We start from the raw sequence: 26,240 nt of genomic DNA, 5'->3' as shown, positions 1-26,240 counted from the left end.
ATTACTGTGAATAAAGCAGCAGGGGGTCAAGAGGCAATTGAAATTGCAAGTGTGCAGGAGGAAACGACGGAAGCCAGCTTAGTAAAATTATATGAAGAGGTTAGAGACAGAAGGAAAAATGGAGCAGAAAAGGAGCAAAGGAGGGACCAGATGGGTGCTGGACACATGGGGAGGAAAGTAATGGTGGCCCCACCCTGTATTAGACCGATACTACTCAAGTTATATCATGGGGTGATGCATCAGGGAAGGCAGAGCATGATCACAACCCTCCAGCAGGACTGGTGGTGGCCAGGGATGGGCGGGGATGTTGAAAAATTCTGCTGTTGTATCATTTGTGCCCAGCATAACCCTGGTAGGGGCAGAAAGCTACAGCTGGCAAATCAGCCTCAGCCAAGGGGACCCTGGGAAAACATTCACATAGACTTCTCAGGGCCCCTGCCAAAAAGCAGGGGGAAAAACTACTGTCTAGTAATTATGGATCACGTCACCCGGTGGGTGGAGGCTTTCCCAACAAGGGACTGCGCTGCCCGCACTGCTGCATGGATCCCAGTTCAGGTGGATTCAGATCAGGGAGCACATTTCACAGAGAAAGTGATGAAGAAAATGTGCCGACCGCTAGGGATTCGACAGCGGTTCCACGCACCCTACCACCCCCAGCGTTCAGGGATGGTAGAAAGGATGAACCGAACAATCAAGAATGCATTAGCCAAAGCTACAGCTGAGACAGGAAAGACATGGGTGGATGTATTATCAGGAATCCTGATGAGATTGCGCGCAACCCCGAACTGCACTTTGGGTCTCAGCCCCTACGAGTTATTGATGGGGCGAGCAATGCGACTCCAACATGGGGTAATTACAGGTTGTGGGGAGCCTGGGGCTTACAGGGATAGAATGATCCAAATGTGAAAGACCTTTCTAACCAACTTAAAGTGTTGAAGAACCAAGCAAAACAACAACAGCGAATCAAAGAGAGCCAGAGGTAAAGGGGATAGTCCTTCCACAGCCCAGCACCCAAGTTATGGTGAAGGTGCTGCCAGAAAAGCCAGGGTTTGCCCCCAGGTAGATAAGACTACAGACGATACTCTTAACCAATGACAGGTGCGTCTGTGTACAGACTCAGCGAGGCAGCCAGTGGAAACACTGGACTCAGGTTAAAGCATAAAACTCACCCTCTTGTTGCTCCCACAGACAGAGTGGGGGAACCAAGTGTACCCAGTAACCATGTAATTACAGAGAACCTAAGAGAGGAACACCAGCCAGCCATTCCAGACCTGACCACAGCTGATGAAAACATAGCTGGAGGAAACGCAAAGGCAGAAAACGCCGAACGTGGCAGAAAACACGAGAATGTGTTGGAAAACCATGAATAGCCTGCTAAAGTGTGATGATGATGGTGTTCTGTAAAGAAGGCTGGTTGCTGAAGGTAGATGATTAATTCTATAGCATAGTATAGGAATTATTGGGAAATAGACGGGGACAGATTTTTGAGTTAAAGCGGAAATGGCAAGTTCCACCACTTCGATGGCATTTCAGACTGCACACGGCATCTGGAAGCAGTCACCCCGAGTCTGAGGAGCTGGGCCCTTTTCAGCAGTTGGGCCAGTGATCGACCGGACAGTTTGGAAGGGGGTGCCACTGGGGAGAGGTCCTTGCAGATGTTTACGCAGAGGCCACCCCAACCCCTTCCTGTACATCGATGAGAGAGCCTGTGGGTGCTCCTGGAAGGAGAATTTCAGTGACCAGAGGATAAAGGACTGAAGACAAAGGAATGTGCTTAAGCTGCAGTCAGCCTGCAGGGAAAAAGCTGACAGGCACATGAAAGGAGCCCCATTCCTAAAGACTTGGAACAGCCTCTCTGCTTAACATTTGGTAGGTAGCGATTAGGTAATGCTAGGATAGATATCGAGGTACATAAAATTGAGGGGGAATTTTGAGACAGGGCATTTTTGCTGCCCTATTTGAGCATATCCTCCTAGATTGGCCTTTCCTGGTACAAATTTAATTTTTGTCCAGGAGGGCCAAGAGGAGGGACTGTTAGAGTGAGTTTTTTTTGGGTAGATGATTCGTTTACACTTAAATGACTTTGGCCACCAGACTTCTATTTGACAAAGTACTGTGGATTGAGTCCACAACAATGCGCTTCCCAAAAAGGTGTGAATACCAGATGTTCCTGGCGCTGTAGTTTGATCAGATGCTGTAGTTTCGAAGACAGTATTATCTATACTTTATAAATATTAATTGTCTATGTTAGCACGTAAAATGACAAATAAATGTACTGTGGATTTAACTTGCATTCCTAAAGGCTGTGGGTACCAACCCAGACATGTTGGCGTCGGAAGGAAAGGATGAAGTCAGAAGGTGTGATGTTTGTAGGTAACTTCAAAAGGAAGCATTGTCTATAACTTTTTAAGTAGCGATTGCCTTTGTGTTTAGCAAATAAATACCAAGCCCGCATGGGGCAGCAGACCTTTCTACCGAAAGCGTCTCCATCCGTATGATGCCTGCTGTACCTTGTTGTGTCGAATAAAGAAGCTGCTTTGTATCTACCAGTGACTCTGTCTCTCCAGTGATTTCGACCACGCTACAACAATAACAGGTTACCTTATCCACTATTTCTAATAGTCAGCAGGCTACACCTATGCTGTAAAGATACAAAACATTCTTTTTTTAAGCAAAATAAGCTTTATTCATAATCATTTATAAGAATAAATCATGCAGTATTTTTTCATTCTTACATTCATAAGACAATATATTTAGCGTTACATTATACTGTTTAAAGCCAATAGCACTGCTGCCACTCGTGATCCCCCGGGGTATTCCACTAATACAATAATTGAGGGGCTTCCTCAGCAAACCCAGCCCCTCCCTGTCCAGTAGAGAAAAAACCCTAAAATGTGGTCTTCCCCCACCAAGCCCTTGCAGTAGCTGCACCAAGCTTCGGTGTGTCACTTGGCAGCATTCCTCTACAGACATCTTGATGTGCAGGCAGACCAAAATGTTTTGGGCAGACCAAATTTGGGACGTCTTTCACTGAGTTGATGATCCTCCAGCACGGCATGATGTCCGCCCCCGGGAACAGCCCATACATGATAGAGTCCTCTGTCACACAGCTGCTCACTGTGAACCATGACACAGGCCCTTGCATCTTCCTCCACACACTCTTCTCAAATCCATGGCTGCTATTCTTGACATGCGTGTGGCCCATCCGTGCTCCTCCATCTTAGAAATCATCTGGGCCATCTTCCAGTTCATCTGGGGATCCAAGATGGATCGAGTCGTATGGATTGTTATGCACAAGTTCCTGGTCGGTGGGGACAAAAACATAGTCAATGGTGCCCTCATCCTGATGACCACCTTCATGTGTCACTGCATCAGGCTGTATATCCAGGGGTCCCCAACTTTTTTGCACCGCGGACCGGTTTATTATTGACAATATTCTTGCGGACCAGCCAACCCCGGGGGGGTGGTATTGAGAGGTACGGTTGCCAACATACAAGAGTCGCAGTTAAATACATTGTGTTTACCCCGAGAAAGACTATCACAACCATGAAGCCTTGCACAGGGACCTGTGTGCGCATGCATGTACGTGTCGATTTTCTTCTACAAATCGTTTTTGGTGATTCTGTTCGGGGGGGGGGCGTGTTAATCACGACTGGAATATAGGTGATAAGTGGCTAATACACTCAATTTCATTTCCAACAAGGGTTTATCTAACTAATTTAATATTAAACACACAGCATATAATTTCCTTGCATGAATATAGTGATAAGTCAATTATCAGGGGAGGACAGGGGAGCTTGAAGTAAGTGTTGAACGAACTTCCAGTAGAAGTGGTAGACGCAGGTTCGATATTATCATTTAAAGAAAAATTGGATAGGTATATGGACAGGAAAGGAATGGAGGGTTATGGGCTGAGTGCAGGTCGGTGGGACTAGGTGAGGGTAGCGTTCGGCACGGACTAGAAGAGCAGAGATGGCCTGTTTCCATGCTGTAATTGTTATATGGTTAGATAAGTCACTTATAAGTCAATAGCATCATAACATTTTAAGTAACATTTGGATATTAAACACATAGCACATATTTTCCCCGTATGAACATATAAAATCATTGCAACACACCAATATCGCTGAATCAGTGGGAGCCCTGGGCTTGTTTCCCTGCAACAAAACGGTCCTATCGAGGGGCGATGGGAGACACCGAGACTCGAAGGGAGCTCCTTATGTCCAGTCTATTCCGCAATTTAGTTTTCGTTGCATTCATTGCAGACGATATGTTGGAAATGGAAGCACGTTTTCAGTGCTTTCGTGGCTATCTCAGGATATTTAGCCTTGACTCTGATCCAGCCCGCCGTCATTTGCAAGCTCGAGGAGTTGATCTCCTTCCCGCGCTGACATGGATGACGCGCAGGTAATGACCTCGCATGCGTTCAAGTTCAACAGTGGGCATGACAGGGAATGAGGAAAGGTGCAGCTGACCCATATCAACAAATCATATCGTTTCCTCGCGGCCCGGCAGCACATGCTTTGCAGCCCGGTACCAGTCCGCGGCCCGGTGGTTGGGGACCGCTGGTATGTTGAACCACGTGCCACTACATGCTGAGGTTCTATCTGCCCCCTGTGTTGTGAAGGATGGGTCTACCCCCATTACTACACAATGTCCCAGTTAGCTGCACTTTGTTGCACTGCCTGTCCTACACGTGAGTGAAGCGTACACATTAACTAGCCAGAGCAGAGTGTTTTGGTACATTACACTTGCCATAGGGAGGTGCCCCTAATCACCTCTCTGACTTGGGTGATTGAGAAGTTGCCTCCCTGCAGCAGAATCCCCAGGTCAGAAGCGTGACACTCATTACCCCCCAACCAACTGACTAACCATGAGGTCACCATAGCGACCACCTCTGATAGCTGTGAAGGTGAGGTAGCCTGCACTCCTGTGGAAGGTTACATCAGCCTTGACCATGGCAAGGCACTACAAGGCATTGATACATTATTAGATCAGATTAGATTCAACTTTATTGTCATTGTGCCGAGTACAGATACAAAGCCAATGAAATGCAGTTAGCATCTGTTCAAAAATGCAAAGAATAGTGTTATTTACAAAATAACTGTGAATAAAAAGTAAGTGCTACAGCACACAAATATAAAAGTACTGAGACAGTATAATACGGATGCAATACTGCTTAACGCTGTGATGTGAGGTTCAGCAGGGTCACAGCCTCAGGGAAGAAGCTCTTCCTGTGCCTGCTGGTGTAGGAGCGGAGGCTCCTGTAACGCCTACTGGATGGGAGGAGAGTAAAAAGTCTATGGTTAGGATGAGATGTATCCCTGATAATGTTTTTCACTCTGCCCAGTCAGCGTTTATGGTAGATGTTCTCAATGGTGAGCAATTGGGAGCCGATAATCCGCTGGGCAGTTTTCACCACATGCTGGAGTGTTCTGCGGTCCAATACGGGACAATTGCCATACCACACTGAGATGCAGCTGGTGAGTATGCTCTCAATGGTACAGTGGTAAAAGTCTGTCAGTGTCCTGGGACAGAGGTGCGCTTTCTTGATGCTCCACAGGAAATAAAGGTGCTGTTGTGCCTTTTTGATCAGGATGGAGGAGTTCAGGGACCGGGTGAGATCCTCGGAAATGTGGACACCAAGGAATTTGAAGTTTGATACACGCTCCACTACAGCTCCATTGCTGTAGATGGGGACGTGAGTGTGACTCCTAGCATGCCTGAAGTCCACAACGATCTCCTTGGTCTTCTGGGTGTTAAGGACCAGGTTGTTGTCGGCACACCATGCAGCCAGGTGCTGGACCTCATCCCTGTAGGCCGTCTCGTCATCCCCTCTGATCAAGCCAATCACCATGGTGTCGTCTGCGAACTTGATTATGGAGTTAGAACCATGTACAGGAACTCAGTCATAGGTGAAAAGGGAGTACAGAAGAGGGCTCAGCACACAGCCTTGCGGCATGCCGGTGTTCAGGGTGAGAGTGGAGGAGGAGAGGTTGCCTTAACTTAACTGATTAGAGTCTAACAGTCAGAAAGTCCAAGGTCCAATTACAAAGGGATGAGCTGATATCAAACTGGCGAAGTTTGGCGATCAGCTTGGAGGGGATCACAGTATCGAATGCCGGACTAAAGTCAATGAACAGCATTCTGACTTAACAGTTGGGGCTGTACAGGTGGATCAGGGCAGAGTGAAGTGCCGTGGAGATGGCATCCTCTGTTGACCTGTTGGTACGATAGGCAAATTGATGGGAGTCCAGGGTAGTGGGCAGACAGGATTTTAGATGTGATAGAACCAGTCTCTCAAAGCATTTTGCAATGATGGGGGTGAGTGCAACTGGGCGGAAGTCACTCAGGCCCGTGGCAGTGGAATGCTTCGGCACTGGCACGATGGTGGCGACCTTGAAGCTTGTGGAGACAAATGCCTGGGCCAGGAACAGATTAAAAACATCCGTGAAGATGGTGACCAACTGCCCTGCACAGACTCTGAGCACACGGCCAGGTATTCCATCCGGACCAGCTGCCTTCTGTACATTCACCCTGCTCAGGATGGCACAAACATCAGAGGTGGGAAGTGAGAGAGGCAGTTCCACTTTAGGGGTGACCTCCTTGTTCTCTCATTCAAAGCGAGTGTAGAAGTAATTGAGCTCATCAGGGAGGGATGCAGAGCTGGAAGGGGGCACAGTACTAGGTGGTTTGAAGTCTGTAATGACCTGTATGCCATGCCACAAGCGCCGGGGGTCCGAGGAGTTGAAATGCTCCTTGATTCTCTGTTTGTATATGTGTTTAGCCTGAGAGATTCCCCTCCTCAGGTTCGCCCTGGCTGAGCTGTAAGCCTCCCGATCTCCAGACCTGAAGGCTGAATCTCTGGCTTTGAGCAGGAGGCAAACTTTTCTGTTCATCCATGGTTTCTGACTGGGGAAAATTTTTATTTGTTTTTGTGATGTCACTCTATCTACACACTTGTTGATGTGCTCAAGGACAGAGTTGGTATATAAGTCAATGTTAATCTGAGAGTCTCTGGTGGCATGGGCAGCAAACACACTCCAGTCTGTGTGCTGGAATTGGTGCTGAAGAACAGAGTCAGCACCCTCCAGCCAGATCTTAATAGCCTTCATTGTGGGTTTCACACATTTAATGACCGGGCTACGGGCTATACTTGGGAAACAGAAACAATGAAAGATGGTTGGACTGTCCCAGGTGGGGGAGGGTAGTGGCTTTGTAAGAGTCAGCCACATTTGTGTAGACATGATCTAAGGTTTTATTACCCCTTGTGCACATGGGGTAATGACACTGCACATGGTTAAGGATGCTCTCCATGATGGAGTTGTGGAATCATAGGGCTAGTCCACTATCATTCAGTCTGAACCATCATGCCCACAACCTCTCTGTTTGGAGGCTCAGGTACTGAGAGTGCCACTTCCCCAGGTGTGTCACTGCGGGTATTATGTCTGGGGACTGGTTGGTCTTTGCTCCCGTTCCAACGTCTTGCTCTGGTCACCCTGCACCTTCCATCTCTTTGACCTGGGGTGTGCTAGATGCTGTTCTGGGCTCCCAAAGCTGGGAGGTAATGGCTCCAGTTCTCTCCTGGTCTCCCATAGCTGGGGGCTGATGGCCTCTATGCTGCCCCTGGTCACCTAGGCCTTGTAGGGGGTGTGGAGTGGCTGGCAAATTCTTCCTTAATCACATTAGCTTGTTGGCTCCCTTCTACTTTGTACTCTCTGGTTTAACATATCTTCTGAATGAATCATCAGTTTCCCACACATGCTTAATAATCCTACGAGGGGAGCTTGCTGGTGTCCATCTGCTACATTGTCCTTTTTTTTCTCATTCTTTTTATGCTTAGCAGCCTATTGTCATTTAGATGGTGGCTTCTGGGACTTCTTCCTCTTCACCACCCACTACTCTTCTTCTTGTCTCTCTACCCTTCTTTCCTTAATTGACTTCTCCTCATTTTATAGACGGGACTGGGGTTTTTCAGCTGCAGGGGGTGCGGGGGCTTGGGGGGCTTGAGGCAGTCAGTCTCTGTCTCAATTTTGGCAGCAGCCTCTTCACTGGTATTGAATTGGCTTTACTACTTATATCCTTCATATACATGAAGAGTAAAAATCTTTACGTTTTATCTTCGTCTAAATTTGCAATGTGCAATTTATAGTAATTTATAATACTATAAACTTCCAGTTTGGTCGCCGGCCACTCGACCATGGTTTTCGGTCAGGCACCGGACGCTCGGAGAGATTTGGAGGGGGGTGGGCGCCCGGCGCTTGGCCGGGGACCATGGTCGAGTGGTCGGCGACTTGGGCCAGCTCCCTCACCAGACTTAGTCTGGTGAGGAGGGTGTGAGGACACACAGCAGGCCTAAAAAAAAACAAGACTTGACAAAGGGCGGATGAGCTCCTTGTGAGCCAATGACCATCTTCTGTGGAAGAGATTAAAGCCTCACCATGTACCTACGAATCGTATGCTATGCATCTAGTTAGAAGAGATATGATGAACTTGGGCGCTGCACCGTGTGCCTGGACCTGCCCAAGGCCTCCGCCTAAGGAAGGGCCGAGCTTGAAGAAGCGGCCGCGGCTGGAGGCTGACACGGCCTCGGGCTCCAGTTTGACAGGGCCGGTGGCAGGCGGCATCCCTCTTCTCCATATGTGTAAGGACGGTGTATACAGCTGTGGCTATTGCACCATCTGTTCGAAAACAAACTGGAGTAGAGGCTGTACTTGGTGCTGTTGCAAGATCCAAGAGGATGGAGGTGCATAGCCGCCAACGCCGGATTCGGGACGGTACCCACTGACTGACTGATAATAAATAGTATGTACGACAGGATAGTCAGTATAACATAGAAATACAGTTGTGTCAGCATAAGTCAAGCAGTCTGATAGCCTCGTGGAAGAAGCTGTCTTGGAGCTTGTTGTTGCTGGCTTTTATGCTGCAGTACTGTTTCCTGGAACAGTTCGTGGATGGGGTGACTCGGGTCCCCAATACTCCTTCAGGCCCTTTTCTCACACCTGTCTTTGTAAGCTTCCTGAATCATGGGAAGTCCACATCTACAGATGCGCTGAGCGGTCCACACCACTCTCTGCGGAGTCCTGCGATTGAGGGAAGTACAGTTCCCATACCAGGCAGAGATGCAGCCAGTCAGGATACTCTCAATTGTGCCCCTAAAGAAAGTTCTTAGGATCTGGGGGCCCACACCAAACTTCTTCAACGGTCTGAGGTAAAAGAGGTGCTGTTGTGCCTTTTTCACCACACAGCCAGTGTACAGACCACGTGAGATCCTCAGTGATGTTTATGCTGAGGAACTTGAAGCTGTTCACCCTCTCAAACCTAGATCCATTGATGTCAATAGGGGCTAGCCTGTCTCCATTCCTCCTGTAATCCACAACCAGCTCCTTTGTTTTTGCAACATTGATGGAGAGGTTGTTTTTTTGACACCACTGTGTCAGGATAATGAATTCTTCTCTGTAGGCTGCCTTATTATTATTTGAGATTAGGCCAAACAGTGTAGTGTCATCAGCAAATTTAATTAGCAGATTGGAGCTGTGGGTGGTGACACAGTCATGGGTATACAGAGCATAAAGGAGGGGGGTTAGTACACAGCCCTGAGGTCAGAGAGGCAGAGATGAGGAAGCCAACTCTTATCACCTGCTGACAATCTGACAGGAAGCCCAGGATCCAGCTACACAGGAAGGGTGAAGGCTGAGAGCTCTGAGCTTCTTGTCAGGCCTGAAGTGGTTATGGTGTTGAATGCTGAACTGTAGTCCAAGAACAGCATCCCCCTTCTCCAGATGTGTAAGGACGGTGTGTAGAGCTGCAGCTATTGCATCATTTGTTGATCGTCTGTGTTGGTAGGTGAATTGTAGGGGGTCCAGTGTGGGTGGCAGCATGCTGCAGATGTAGTCCTTGACCAACCTCTCAAAGCATTTGCTTATTATTGGGGTGAGTGTGACAGGACGCCAGTCATTCAGACATGTTACATTGGTCTTTATAGTGTGGGTGTTGACGTTTCTCTGGGCTTTATCAGTGACAACTTTCCCTCTTATTACCTGAGTATTGGTACTAGCATGTTTTAGATAGGCCTTGTGAAGGTGACCTGGCTCCCTACACATTTGCTTTCCCTGTAATCCTTGGTCGCATGGCCTTCCTGCTTGCAGTTTTTGATGATGTCTGTACTGCAATGGGCTGCCACATGTCCAGACTTATTGCAGTTTGCCATAACTGCAATAATAAACCAGCATATATCATATAACCACAGTTTGCTCCAATGGCAAAGACAGAGGGAGGGTGGATGATGATGCCATTTGCATCCACTCTCAGTTTGACCTTCACCTGACATTTATTTGTCCAAATCCCAAACATATCCTTGATGTCCGTGCAGTTTCCTGTTCCTTCAACATAATGAGCCAAGAAGATGAGGACATCTACAACGGGCACATGTGGGTTGAATATGTGCACTATGATCACATGCTCCTTCGGGGTGGGGATGGTGAAGAGTGGCTGCGCCTTCAGAAGCGACAGCTTTGCATCATTTGCCTTTCTGCAAAAATCCTTTAGCAACTTTTACCATGCCACTGCATATTTGAAGGTGATGTCAAAGAAGCCATTACTGGTGAAGTCTCAGACACAGAAGATGTCCTACACCTCAAGCCCGCAATACTGCAGCAGGACCTTCTCAATGAAGCAGTCCCTGTTGAAGGAGTTCTTCTTGTTGGGATCCTTGACTACCATTTTGATAGTGTTTCTGATCCCGGGTCCTCCTAGCGACACACTGTAGCTACAGTCATCATGACTAAACTGAACATTGATTGCTGGAAAGGGGTGTTAGATTGGTTTTCCAATTAGCATGACAATACTCCCCTACACCACAGGTTAAGCTCTTATCAGTGCCACTTGGTCATGAAGAATCCCTCGTGTCTTCCATTCTCAATGTTAGTGTCCACAGAGATCCACCATGAGTTGGTTCCTGCAGAAACTACATTTAATCTTAACCAAAAGGCTGAGATATTCAAATGATCACACTCAAAAAGCAATAGTCAGAGAAAACAGACACCATAACCATGGTAAAAATGACAATGCGTATTAAAATTGGACTGAAAAGTACAGATCTCCAAACTGATAAAACTGCATGCTTTTTATAGATACAGGTTGAAATTTTCTGGAATTCAGTGGTCCAGTACATTTTGAATAGACCTGTACTCATCAACTACCTAATGATTTCAGCAAACAGCCTTATGGAAATCTCAGCTCTCAACTGCAGAAAACTCTCACATTCCACACATAACCTCTGGAGTACCTATAGAAGAACAATTCTCCTGGTCAGAGGAGGATGACTGGGAGTAAATTCTGACATCAGTCAGGTCTCAAAGGTGCCAGAATAGAGTTTCAACCTGTATAATCTGCGTACAATGCATCCAGTGTGGCAGCAAATGCACTTACACATTTTTTTTGAGCTGGATATATGAAACTGCCATACTAGTTTAGCAATAGAAGATGTCACCCATTCTATGGCCACTTGCTAGCAACTAAATACCAATATGGGTTAGACACTGAAAGGATATATGATCTCATCCTACTTGCTGTTCGCCTAAGAAATAAGGAACTACTAACTTGCTCCCATGACAACAACAGAGAACGTGTGCTGGAATCAGGTATGGGATGTGATATCAAGGCACAGAAATAATATGATTGATCAGTCAACACCAATTTACGAAAAGGGAATCATGTTTGAACAATCAATTAAAGATTTTTTGTAGATATGCTTGGAGACTGGGTGAGAAGAAATCAACAGATGTGAATTTTCATAAGGTTTTTCATCTCTCATACAGGTTTGTGTTCCTTGTTGGGGGATATGGATCGGGAGTAATATATTTGTGTATTGAGAGTTTGTTAACAGGTAGAACATAAAGAGCAGAAAAAAATGTATCCTTTGCAGGTCAGCAAGCTGTGTCTAATGAGAAAATACAGGAATTGGAGTTTGGGCCTTAACTATTCACAATTTATATCAAGGTTTGCCTGAGGAGAACATATGTAACATTTCCAAGTTTTCAAATGATATAAAACCATGTGGAAACATGCCGTGATGAAGCTATAAATAGGTGTCTAGAAGATTTAAACAAGCCAAGTCAGTGGGCCAAAACATGACAGATCAGAGTAGATGCAGAAAAGAGTGTAGTTATCCACTTTAGTTCAAAAAACATAAGGATCACTAGTTTTTAAATGATGAGAGAACGGAAAATGTAAATGTTAAAAAGGACCTGGCTGTTCTTGTATATAAGTCTTGGAATGCTTTTATGTAAATGTTGCAGTTAATTAGAAGGCAAACAGCAGGCTGACCTTTATTTCAAGATGTTTTGAGTACAAGTGTAAACATGTCTTCGTACATTTATGTAGGATCTTGATGAGACCATACAAGGAGTATTGTCTGCAACTTTGGTCTCTTTACTTAAAGAAGTATATACTTACTAAAGTAAGAAAGTAGCAAAGATCAACAGACTGATTTCTGGATGCCAGTTCTGTCAAATGAAGAGTGAATGAGTTTCTTTTCTCCAGAGTTTAAAAGGATGAGAGGTGATCTCATACAAAATTCTTATAAGACTTAAGAAGGTAGATACAGGAAGGAAGGATGTTTCCTTGACTGTGATTTTGACCAATTTGCAGTATAATCAAATGCAGGGAAAAACTTGTTATACACAATGATAGATGTGGGGTAAAAGTGGTAAAGACTCCAGAGAGAGAAGGTACCTCACAAGTGCCCCAAGTCTTACTATTTCTTGCCTTTTGGATCCAATGTTTTAACTTCATTCCATCCAGAACAACTTCAATGACTGCAATACTAATACAATCATCTTTTTCTTCCCTTTTCTTCTCTGCTTATGATACAACTTCTTATAAATTTAAATAATTTAATGTTTTTAAGATGGTTACACTGTTTTTAATTAAGATCTTCAGAACTTATCAAGCAGATCTCTATTTATTGAGTTAATAATGTGAGCTTACCATAGTTGTTTCATGGATTGAGCCAAAACTGTTAATGAAAATATTTACTTGTACATCAACTGGAATATCTGGAAAAAAATCAGAAGAACTTTATCTTGCAGGATAAATAATAAATTTTCAAGAACATAAAACAAAGTTCAATTACTATACTGGTGTTTATTCATTGAGCACGCCAACTTTCTTGTCAAAACAAGAACAAGTTGAAATCGTGATTTATTGAACCAAAAAGGAATCAGTTTTGAGTAAAAGATTTATTCTTGATAACTTTAAAGTGTAACTTCTGTTAAATTCCACTTACATCCTTTGATCCCTATGTCTTGTCTGAACTTGAATTAACAGATTAGATGTAAAATTATACTGTATAATTTCTTCCCTCTCCATCCCCTCTATCTGGTTTGTATAAACTTAAGCTCATCTGATCTACCCTCAACATAATTTTCTTTATGGCAGAATTTAGCCATGTTTACATTTATATCAGATTGCTTTCGGATCCCCTTCTGCCAACTTTAATGCACCTGTATCTTCTCTTTTAATTATAAATCTGAACAAAATATTCCTCAGCACCTTTCCTGAATATCTGTACTCAATCATTTTTGCCTGTATATCCTAGAGTTTTTCTCAAGCCACAAAACGTCTGGGGTAGTTCTGTTAGTAGATGAGTGAAGATTCAGAACATAGTCTGGCTGCTGACTAAAGTAAGTTGTAAGGTTTTCACATTGTTGGCACTTGATGCACCCTACAATTGTTATAGATACTTGTAACGATCTGGCGTTATGAGGTAGACCAATTCAGATATCTCCAAGTCCTTGGAGAATGATAAAGTTATTGAAGTTGAGCTTTGCTTTGCCTTTTTCAAAAGGAGAAAACTTTGAGTTGCGCAAACTGACATAAGACCAAACCTCCGATCTGGTGCTGGCAGATAAGAACTTTGGGAATGAACGATGTACGGTATTTATCAGTGGTGGTATGAATCTAGTAGTTCTACACAGAATTCAGCAATGGGGCCAATCTTTCTGGAACTCCTTAGCAGGGAAATGAGAACCCACCTTGGATCCTACAACAGCTAGGACATGGGGGTAGGATTCAAAATCCAATCAATTTCAAATTTTTTTTAATAGGGAACAGTTTGAGCTCGCAATGTGAAAGGTAATTGCTGCTAAATTTTCTGTCTACCTTGATACCTTTTTGGATTTATTGAAGTTTAAACATGTTTGAGCTAACTTTTCTAAACCTAGATTTTTAATATTTGCAATTATTTGCTTGACTTTTAATAGTTTTTAAATGTCTCAATGTTAAGGGCATGTACAAATTGTTAAAATTACAAGAAGATAAAGTTCCAACTCAACTGCATGGAATATTTGGGAGTGGGCTTCCATACTACGGAGCTGCCAGCCTGGTAATTGTGAAAGGCCAGTGAGATAAATCCTTCACCCCAAGCCTAGGGATGTGGATAGAGCAGTCAGGATAGTACAAGCTGGTCCACTATTATCTTATATGTAGTTCTGGGCCATGCAGTGACTTCAAATATACTCATGCTAGCTATAGCTTGCAAGAGATTGACTATGATATTGGCTCTGCGTAAATGCAGGATTCATGGAGTGTTCCAGGAATATCATGGAAAGGACATGCAGATAATCTACCCATGTCACGTGTACTTAAACAATAATGGTGGCCTTGGTAAGTACACCCAAGTTTCTGGAGTGAATACATTTTGAACATAGAGCATAGAAAACCTACAGCACAATACAAGCCCTTTGGCCCACAGAGTTGTGCCGAACATGTCCCTACCTTAGAAATTACTACGCCTACTGTTTTACTAAGCTCCATGTACCTATCTAAATGTCTCTTAAAAGACCCTATCGTATCCGCCTCCACCATCGTTGCCAGCAGCTCATTCCATGCACTCACCACTCTCTGAGTAAAAAAGGTACCCCTGACATCTCCTCTGTACCTACTCCCCCGCACCTTAAACCTGTGTCCTCTTGTGGCAACCATTTCAGCCCTGGGAAAAAGCTTCTGACTATCCACAGGATTAATGCCTCTCATCATCTTATACACTTCTATCAGGTCACCTCTCATCCTCTGTTGCTCCAAGGAGAAAAGGCCGAGTTCACTCAACCTATTCTCATAAGGTATGCTCCCCAATCCAGGCAACATCTTTGTAAAAGAATAGCTGTCAATTTTACAGCTATTGGAAGGAAGTCAGTGGAAGTAAAATTCAGAAGAGATAAGAAAAGGGTGGCAAGGTAGCACTGTGGTTAGCACAACGCTTTACAGTACAGACAACCCAAGTTCAATTCCCGCTGCTGTCTGTAAGGAGTTTGTACGTTCTCCCCATGACTGGATGTTCCTACAAAGATGTCCCAGTTGGTAGGTTAATTGGTCTTTTAAAATTATCCCGTGATTCTAGGATTAAATTGGGGGATTGCTGTGTGATGTGGCTAGAAAGGTCAGAAGGGCCTATTTTGGGCTGTATCTCAATAAATAAATAAATAAGCTTCAACTCCTTATCAGTCATTTTAAATCATCACCAAAAAAAACGAAATCACTGCTTCAATCTAAACTTTAAATTCACACAAAATATTTTTGCAGCAACTTTATGTAACCTCGATCCACTGCAGTTTGCCTACCAGAAGCATAATGGAGTCAATGATGCTGCCTTCTATTTGCTGAACAGAGTCTACTCCCATTTGGATAAGCAGGACAGCACTGTGAAGATCATGTTTTTTGATTTCTCATGTGCCCTCAATACCATACAGTCAATATTGCTAGGGGAAAAGCTCTATTCAATACAGGTTGGCATTTCCATTGTATCCTGGATAATGGACTAACGGACAGGTAGACCACAGTTTGTGCGGCTTCAGAGTTGTGTGTTAGACATGGCTATAAGCAGCACTGGGGCTCCAGAAGGGACTGAATTGGCTCCCTCCCTTTTTACCCTGTATACCTCGGACTTTAAATACAACACTTAGTCATGTCATCTGCCGAAATTCTCACATTATGGCCTGTCCCCTAAAACCCTCACTAGATGCACCATAGAATGCATTCTTCTAGGGTGCATCACAACCTGGTATGGAAGTTGTCCTGTCCAAGACCAAAAGAAGCTGCAGAAGATCGTGAACACGGCACAGCACATCATACAAACCAATCTTCCATCCGTGGACTCACTTTACACCGCACGCTGTCAGAGCAGTGCTGCCAGGATAATCAAGGACACGACCCACCCAGCCAACACACTTTTCATCCCTCTTCCCTCCGGGAGAAGGTTCAGGAGCTTGAAGACTCGTACGGCCAGATTTGGGAACAGCTTCTTTCCAACTGTGATAAGACTGCTGAACGAACCCTGACCCGGATCTGGGCCATACCCTCCAAATATCTGGACCTGCCTCTCGGTTTTTTTGCACTACCTTACTTCCCATTTTTCTATTTTTCTATTTATGATTTATAATTTAAATTTTTAATATTTACTAATATTAACTATTTTTAATATTTTAATTATTTAATATTTGTAATCCAGGGAATGTGAAGCGCAGAATCAAATATCGCTGTGATGATTGCACGTTCTAGTACCAATTGTTTGGCGACAATAAAGTATAAAGTATAATGGTTGGGTGTATAAAGGAAGGACAGGAGGATGAATACAGGGCCCTGGTGGAGGACTTTCTCAAATGGTGCAAGCTGAATCATCTGCAGCTCAACATCAGTAAGACAAAGGAGATGGTGATGGACTTTAGGAAGACTAAGCCTGCACCGCTCCCTGTTACTATTGATGGTGAGGACATGGATGGGTGCACCTGGATGACAGACTTGCATAGAGTACCAACACAGAGACTGTGTACAAGAAGGGCCAGAGTCACTCCTGTTTCCAGAGGAGACTGAGGTCCTTTGGAGTATGCAGGCCTCTCGTTCACATGTTCTACCAGTCTGTTGTCACCAGTACAATCTCCTGTGCGGTGGTGTGCTGGGGCAATGGCATCAACACAGGTGATGCCAACAGACTCAATAAACTGATTAGAAACATAAACACGAGGAATTCTGCAGATGCTGGGAATTCAAGCAACACACATCAAAGTTGCTGGTGAAAGCAGCAGGCCAGGCAGCACCTCTAGGAAGAGGTACAGTCGACGTTTCGGGCCGAGACCCTTCGTCAGGACTAACTGAAGGAAGAGCTAGTAAGAGATTTGAAAGTGGGAGGGGGAGGGGGAGATCCGAAATGATAGGAGAAGACAGGAGGGGGAGGGATGGAGCCAAGAGCTGGACAGGTGATTGGCAAAAGGGATATGAGAGCATCATGGGACAGGAGGCCCAGGGAGAAGGAAAGGGGGGAGGGGGGAAAAACTCTCCTCTGGGTTTTTTCCCCCCTTTCCTTCTCCGTGGGCCTCCTGTCCCATGATCCTCTCGTATCCCTTTTGCCAATCAACTGTCCAGCTCTTGGCTCTATCCCTCCCCCTCCTGTCTTCTCCTATCATTTTGGATCTCCCCCTCCCCCTCTCACTTTCAAATCTCTTACTAGCTCTTCCTTCAGTTAGTCCTGACGAACGGTCTCGGCCCGAAACGTCGACTGTACCTCTTCCTAGAGGTGCTGCCTGGCCTGCTGCGTTCACCAGCAACTTTGATGTGTAAACTGATTAGAAAAGCTGGCTCTGTTATAGGAGTCAAACTGGATGAACTGGAGGCTGTGGTAGAACAAAGGACCCTATGGAAAATCCTAGCAATTCCGGACAATGTTTCTCACCCTCTGCATGCCACCTTGGCTGAACAGAGGAGCACTTTTAGTAATAGACTAAGACAACTGAACTGCTCCAAAGAGTGCGATATGAGGTCATTCTTACCCTTGGCCATTAGGCTCTAAAATGAGTCAACCTATAGCTGGGGAAGTGATGACCCCCTCCTGATAGACTGTTTGAGGTCACTTATTTTTTATTCTTTCTTACTTCTCTTCTAATATTTGTATATTTGTATATCTGTGCACTTGTAATGCTATTGTGACACTGTAATTTCCTTTGAGATCAATAAAGTATCTATTTATATTTGTTCCTTGAACTCACGTCCAAGTGTAAACATTTCCATCTACTGGATACATCTGACTGATAGTATTTTTATGACCAGCACAATGTTAAATTGTCTACAATGACACTCAACTTATGAATGGGACTATTGAAAAGTACAAATTAGGGCAGAAGTCTTAGTCTAGTGCTCCTTGTACATACGTACAGGGCTTCAGTCTGGTTAACATGGTCATAAAGCTTTGCAGAAATAGTTGACGTTGCACAGGGTATGACCACAGCAGTCTGGAGATCTGAGGGCAGTGGTGGGAGAAACCTCAGTAGGAAACCATAGAAACCATAGAAACTACAGCACAGGAACAGGCCTTTTGGCCCTTCTTGGCTGTGCCAATCCATTTTCTGCCTAGTCCCACTGACCTGCACACGGACCATATCCCTCCATACACCTCCCATCCATGTATCTGTCCAATTTATTCTTAAATGTTAAAAAAGAACCCACATTTACCACCTCATCTGGCAGCTCATCCCATACTCCCACCACTCTCTGTGTGAAGAAGCCCCCCCCAATGTTCCCTTTAAACTTTTCCCCCCTCACCCTTAACCCATGTCCTCTGGATTTTTTCTCCCTTTGCCTCAGTGGAAAAAAGCCTGCTTGCATTCACTCTATCTATACCCATCATAATTTTATATACCTCTATCAAATCTCCCCTCATTCTTCTACGCTCCAGGGAATAAAGGCCTAACCTATTCAACCTTTCTCTGTAACTGAGTTTTTCAAGTCCCGGCAACATCCTTGTAAACCTTCTCTGCATTCTTTCAACCTTATTAATATCCTTCCTGTGATTTGGTGACCAAAACTGAACACAATACTCCAGATTCGGCCTCACCAATGCCTTATACAACCTCATCATAACATTCCAGCTCTTATACTCAATACTTTGATTAATAAAGGTCAATGTACCAAAAGCTCTCTTTACAACCCTATCTACCTGTGATGCTACTTTTAGGGAATTTTGTATGTGTATTTCCAGATCCCTCTGTTCCACTGCACTCCTCAGTGCCTTACCATTAACCCTGTATGTTCTACCTTGGTTTGTCCATCCAACGTGCAATACCTCACACTTGTCAGTATTAAACTCCATCTGCCATTTTTCAGCCCATTTTTCCAGATGGTCCAAGTCCCTCTGCAGGCTCTGAAAACCTTCTTCACTGTCTACTACACCTCCAATCTTTGTATCATCAGCAAATTTGCTGATCCAATTTACCACATTATCATCCAGATCATTGATATAGATGGCAAATAACAATGGACCCAGCACTGATCCCTGTGGCACACCACTAGTCACAGGCCTCCACTCGGAGAAGCAATTCTCTGCTACCACTCTTCGGCTTCTTCCATTGAGCCAATGTCTAATCCAATTTACCACCTCTCCATGTATACCTAGCAACTGAATTTTCCCAACTAACCTCCCATGCGGGACCTTGTCACAGGCCTTTCTGAAGTCCATGTAGACAATATCCACTGCCTTCCCTTCATCCACTTTCCTGGTAACCTCCTTGAAAAACTCCAATAGATTGGTCAAACATGACCTACCACGCACAAAGCCATGTTGACTCTCCCTAATAAGTCCCTGTCTATCCAAATGCTTGTAGATTCTGTCTCTTAGTACTCCCTCCAATATCTTACCTACTACTGACGTTAAACTTACCGGCCTATAATTTCCTGGATTACTTTTCGATCCTTTTTTAAACAACGGGACAACATGAGCCACTTTCCAATCCTCCAGCACCTCACCTGTAGACAGCGACATTTTAAATATTTCTGCCAGGGCCCTGCAATTTCAACACTAGTCTCCTTCATGGTCCGAGGGAACCTGTCAGGTCCCGAGGATTTATCCACTTTAATTTTCCTCAAGACAGCAAGGACCTCCTCCTTTTCGATCTGTACAGTTTCCATGATCTCACTACTTGTTTCCCTTAACTCCATAGACTTCATGCCAGTTTCCTTAGTAAATACAGACGCAAAAAACCTATTTAAGATCTCCCTCATTTCCTTTGGTTCCGCACATAGCCGACCACTCTGATCTTCAAGAGGACCAATTTTATCCCTTACAATCCTTTTGCTCTTAATATACCTGTAAAAGCTCTTTGGATTATCCTTCACTTTGACTGCCAAGGCAACCTCATGTCTTCTTTTAGCCCTCCTGATTTCTTTCTTAAGTATTTTCTTGCACTTCTTATACTCCTCAAGCACCTTATTTACTCCCTGCTTCCTATACATGTCATACAACTCTCTCTTCTTCTTTATCAGAGTTGCAATATCCCTTGAGAACCAAGGTTCCTTATTCCTATTCACTTTGCCTTTAATCCTGACAGGAACATACAAATTCTGAACTCTCAAAATTTCTCCTTTTAAGGCTTCCCACCTACCGATCACATCCTTGCCAGAGAACAACCTGTCCCAATCCACGCTTTTTAGATCCTTTCTCATTTCTTCAAATTTGGCCTTCTTCCAGTTAAGAACCTCAACCCTAGGACCAGATCTATCCTTGTCCATGAATTTATTTACACAGTAGAAATCTGTTCTAATGAAAAACACTCAATCTACTGGAAGAACTTAGCGGATCAAGCAGCATCTGTGGGGCAAAATTAATAGTCAGTGTTTCAGGGTGAAACACTGCATCAATCCTGGCGTAAAAAATAACTTGGGAAAAAGTAGAGCCATCTTGGTGCAGCAGAGGCTTAGGTGAGTTCCTAAATTAATACTTTTCATCAATATTCACAAACGAAACAGATTTTGTAGCTGGTGAATTCAGTGAAAGAGAAGCTGAAAATTTGGTGTAGGTCTACATAATTAAATGGGAATCCTCAGAATTGAATGGAATTTATCCCAGGCTGATAGGGGAGATAAGGGAACAGATAGCTGGGGCTCTGGCTCAGTAGTACTGCAAACTGAGAGTTAGCAAACATAGTTTGCCTTTTTTTCAGAAAGGGAGTAAGAAAAAGTTAGGAAATTATGGACTTGTAGCCTAGTTATCAGTAGTAAGGAAGATACAGGAAAATAATTCTGTATTTGATATTGCAGAAGGCAGTCTTAGACTGCAGGGAGATATTGGTGTTTTGATAACATAACAGATGGAGTTTAATCCATTCAAGTGGGGTGATGCATTCTGTGAGATCTAATGAGGCTTGGTAAATAGCATGATTAGTAGAGCGTTAGGAAATATTGAGGAATGCAAGGAACTGGTAGCATCAGTCCATTGACTCATGAAGAAGACAATGCAGTTGGATGATTAGGTTAGAAAGGCACAGGGAATATTGGTGTTCTTTAATCAGGGCATTAATTTCAGAAGTAGGGAGGTAACTTAGCCATACCTCTGCTAGAACCATAATCAGGCTCAACTGGCCAAGGCACCCTTATAAGCTAAACATAAACACAAGGGATTCACACACAAAATGCTGGAGGAACTAAACAAGTCAGGCAGCATCTACGGAGAGGAATAAACAGTTGACATTTTGGGCTGAGATCCTTAATCAGGACAGTCCAGATGAAGGATCTTGGTCTGAAACATCAGCTGTTTATTCCCCTCCTGGTTGAAATGGGAAATGTATCAGCCATAATAGAATGCAGAAATACTAGATGGGTAGAATGACTTAATTCTGCTCCAATGTCTTATGATCTTCAATGTTGCTGCTTGTCTTGCTGAGTTCCTCCAGCATTTTCTGTGTGTTTTACCATCTAAGCAAGTCCCATTTGGCTGCAGTTGACCTTTATTTCACTATTTTTTTTCAATCAATGTAATGGTCCAAATGTATTTCAAATGTGGTTAATGTACCTGCCTCAGCCACTAGCTCTAACAGCTCATTTCATAATGGACCATCCTCTGGGTGAAGATTTGCACCTCAGGTTCTTATTAAATCTCTCCCTTCTCACCTTGATCCTATACCCGCTAGTTTTTGATTCCTCAATCCTGGGAAAAGTACTGTATGTATTCACCCTATCTACGTCCTTCAGGACTTTATTCACCAAGATTACCCCTCATTTTCCTTAGAAAGGCCTTACTGAATCAAAGGCTTTACTTAAGTCCATATAAACAATGTCTACCATCCTAGTCTGATTGACTTTCTTGATATGTCTTCAAAAACAAAATAAAATTTGTGAGACATGATCTCCCATGGAGAAAGTTATGCTGAATATTCCTAATCAACCCTACTTTCTAAAGCATGTATATCTTATTCCTCAGAATCCCTGTTAGTAACTGTAGATTTTTAGATTTACTGGTCTATAGTTTCCAGCACAACATTAGTTACCATCCAGTCTTCTGGCATTTCACCCATTGCTAAAATTGTTTCATAGATCTCATCCAGAGTTCCCACTATTTTTAGTTCTGGTTTTCCATAGTACTTTTGGACACACCTAATCAGGCCCCAGAGATTTACCACCTTAATGCATGTTACGACCAGCTAGGTTTCTCTCTTCGAATTGAAGGAGGATAAGGGGAAGAATCAGGTTTATTATCACCAGTATGTGACGTAAAATTTGTTAACTTAGAAGCAGCAGTTCAATGCAATACATAATCTAGCAGAGAGAGAAAAATAATAATAATAAATTAAATAAAACATAATAAATAAACAAGTAAATCAATTACGTATATTAAATAATTATTTTAAAATGTGTAAAAACAGAAATACTGTATATTAAAAAAGTGAGGTAGTGTCCAAAGCTTCAAAGTCCATTTAGGAATCAGATGGCAGAGGAGAAGAAGCTGTTTCTGAATTGCTGAGTGTGTGCCTTCAGGCTTCTGTATCTCCTACCTGATGGTAACAGTGAGAAAAGGGCATGCCCTGGGTGCTGGAAAGGACACTACCTTTCTGAGACACCGCTCCCTAAAGATGTCCTGGGTACTTTGTAGGCTAGTGCCCAAGATGAAGCTGACTAGACTTGCAACCTTCTGCAGTTTCTTTCAGTCCTGTGCAGTAGCCCCTCCATACCAGACAGTGATGCAGCCTGTCAGAATGCTCTCCACGGTACGACTATAGAAGTTTTTGAGTGTATTTGTTGACATGCCAAATCTCTACAAACTCCTAATAAAGTATAGCCGCTGTCTTGCCTACTTTATAACTACATTGATATGTTGGGACCAGGTTAGATCCTCAGAGATCTTGACACCCAGGAACTTGAAGCTGCTCACTCTTTCCACTTCTGATCCCTCTATGAAGATTGGCATGTGTTCCTTCATCTTACCCTTCCTGAAGTCCACAATCAGCTCTTTCATCTTCCTGACGTTGAGTGCCAGGTTGTTGCTGCGGCACCATTCCACTAGTTGGCATATCTCACTCCTGTTTGCCCTCTCATCACCACATGAGATTCTACCAACAATGGTTGTATCGTCAACAAATTTGTAGATTGTATTTGAGCTATGCCTAGCCACGCAGTCACATGTATACAAACGCACCACTGAGGTGCGCCAGTATTGATCATCAGTGGTATGTTATCACCAATCCACACAGACTGTGGTCTTCCAGTTTGGAAGTCGAAGATCCAATTACAGAGGAAGGTACAGAACCCAGGTTCTGCAACTTCTCAATCAGGATTGTGGGAATGATGGTATTAAATGCTGAGCTATAGTCAATGAACAGCATCCTAACGTAGGTGTTTGTGTTGTCCAGGTGGTCTAAAGCCATGTGAAGAGCCATGGAGATTGCATCTGCCGTTGACCTATTGTGACCATAGGCAAAGTGCAATGGGTCCAGGTCCTTGCCGAGGCAAGAGTTCAGGCAAGTCATAACCAACCTCTCAAAGCATTTCATCACATTCAATGTGAGTGCGACCGGGTGATATGCGTTAAGGCAGCCCACACTATTCTTCTTTGGCACTGGTATAATTGAAGCAAGTGGGAACTTCTGCCCGTAGCAGTGAGAGGTTGAAAATGTCCTTGAATACTCCTGCGAGTTGGTTGGCACAAATCTTCAGAGCCTTACCAGGTACTCCATTGGGACCTTCTGCCTTGCGAGGGTTCACTCTCTTTAAAGACAGTCTAACATTGGCCTCTGAGACAGAGATCACAGGGTCATCAGGTGCAGCAGGGATCTTCACAGCTGTAGTAGTGCTCTCCCTTTCAAAGCGTGCATAGAAGGCGTTGAGTTCCTCTGGTAGTGAAGCATAGCTGCCATTCATTCTAGTGGGTTTTGCTTTGTAGGAAGTAATGTCTTGCAATCCCTGCCAGAGTTGCCGTGCATCTGATGTCGCCTCCAACCTCATTCAAAATTGTCCCTTCGCCCTTGAAATAGCCCTCCTCAAATCATACCTGGCTTTCTGGTACAGGCCTGGGTTGCCAGACTTGAATGCCACAGATCTAGCCCTTAGCAGATGACGTACCTCCTGGTTCATCCACGGCTTTTGGTTTGGGAATGTACAGTAAGTCTTTGTAGGCACACACTCATCCACATGGGTCTTAATGAAGTCGGTAACAACTGCAGCATACTCATCCAGATTCGAAGATGAATCCCTGAATACAGCCCAGTCCACCAATTCAAAGCAGTCCTGTAGGCACACTTGTGCTTCCCTTGCCCAAACCTTCTTGGTCCTCACTACTGGTACTGCAGTCTTCAGTCTCTGCCTATACTCAGGGAGTAGAAGTACAGCTTGGTGATCAGACTTCCCAAAGTGAGGGCGTGGAACAGCATGGTAGGCATTCTTGATGCCGGTGTAACAATGATCCAGTGTGTTGTTTCCTCTGGTATTGCAAGTGATCTGTTGATGGTAATTGTTTAGTGATTTTTTTCAGACTGGCCTTGTTAAAATCTCCCAAAACGACGGTGAAGGTATTAGCATGCGCTGTTTCATGCATGTAGATCCCATTGCTCAGATCATCTAAAGCCTGACTGACGTTGGCCTGAGGTGGAATGTAAACTGCTACCAGAATGACCCCAGAGTACTCCTGCGGTAAGTAAAAAGGACGACATTTTACTGCTAGATACTCCTGGTCTGGTGAGCAGAATTGGGTCAGAACTGATATATTCCTGCACCAAGAAGAGTTGATCATGAAGCAGGCTCCTCCACCTCTGCTTTTGAGAGACTCTATAGATGTACCCTGATGGTGTATAGTAAACCCGTCAATCTGAATCGCTGCATCCGGTACGGAAAGGGTTAACCAGGATTCCGTGAAACAAAGGACACACGTGGTCCTAATGTCCCTCTGATTCAGCACCCTGGCTCTGAGATCATTGATCTTATTCACCAGGGACTGCACGTTCGCCAGCAAGATTGTCGGTATAGAGAGTTTAAAACTCCGTTTCCTTAAATGCACTTGTAATCCTGATCTTCGTCCACGTTTTCCCCAAGGTTTTCTCCGTGGGCCCTTCCGACCACAGACTGTGTTGCTTCCGTCGGTTTTAAGCAGCGATAGTTCATTTAAACGCATTAAGACATCTTTGTTGACTCTACTGACCTTGGAAGCAGTTGTGCTTTTTAGCTGTAACAGGCTGAAACAAGAATATTTATTCATATCCATTGAGAGTACTGCTGCTACTCGAGTTGCACCTAGGCACCCAAGAAGACGCCTCAGGTGGTGCATTCCTTCCGCTAGCTTCACTGGACTTCCATGTGCTTCCAATGAAGAGATGCAAGGCTCCCTGGCAAATCAGATACTCCTACAGTCCGATTAGTCACCAGTCAAGAATTTCTATGAACTGATGAGGACACTATACATATCCAAAGAGGCTCTAAGAACATGTGGGAATGTTTCTGTTGTCTTAGTAATCTGATACCTGTGATAGTACTCAGAGTAGAATGTCTTTTTCAGCACATTCAGGCCCATCAAAGGAAGTGATGAATCAATATATTAGCCTGGGAGAGAAAACTCATGCTGATTCACTCATCTTGCTAGTGGATTTCAGCAACTTTGAGGAGACATTCATTGAGATGACTGCTGTAGCTTAGTTCCTGCCTCTCACAGAATGTGCAGGCAGGCAGGGGTCTCTGCTGCACTGCACTGTAAACACAAGCTTCATGTTCAGCTTGAAGCCTTGATCTTCAAACACTCCTCCTTCAGATTGCCCATGGCTGCAATGGTGCACTGAAGGTGAAAGTAAACGTTGTCGTCAATGTCTGCCTCTGCTGAGATCTGGCTCTCAGCATGTGGAAAGTGATTAATGCCTTCAAGGGTGACACTGTGGAACTTACCATGGAGTAGGAAGGAGGGTGGGGGAATTTTGCTAGAAGTTAGAGAAATTGATATTCAT

General features: G+C 44.2%; 1 protein-coding gene across 1 annotated transcript in view; it reads right to left on the bottom strand.

Moving 5' to 3' along the window:
• Positions 1-26,240, bottom strand: part of glrbb (glycine receptor, beta b) — a 151,876-nt gene that overhangs the window by 73,986 nt on the left and 51,650 nt on the right. The window contains exon 4 of the mRNA XM_072254697.1: positions 12,991-13,058. Within this exon, the coding sequence (XP_072110798.1) occupies positions 12,991-13,058 (68 nt within the window). The remainder of the gene's footprint in view (positions 1-12,990; positions 13,059-26,240) is intronic.

The sequence above is a fragment of the Mobula birostris genome, chromosome 4, assembly GCF_030028105.1.
Source record: "Mobula birostris isolate sMobBir1 chromosome 4, sMobBir1.hap1, whole genome shotgun sequence".
NCBI lineage: Eukaryota > Metazoa > Chordata > Chondrichthyes > Myliobatiformes > Myliobatidae > Mobula > Mobula birostris.
Note: the sequence above shows the minus strand (reverse complement) of the source record. Positions and strands in the feature narration are given on the sequence as shown.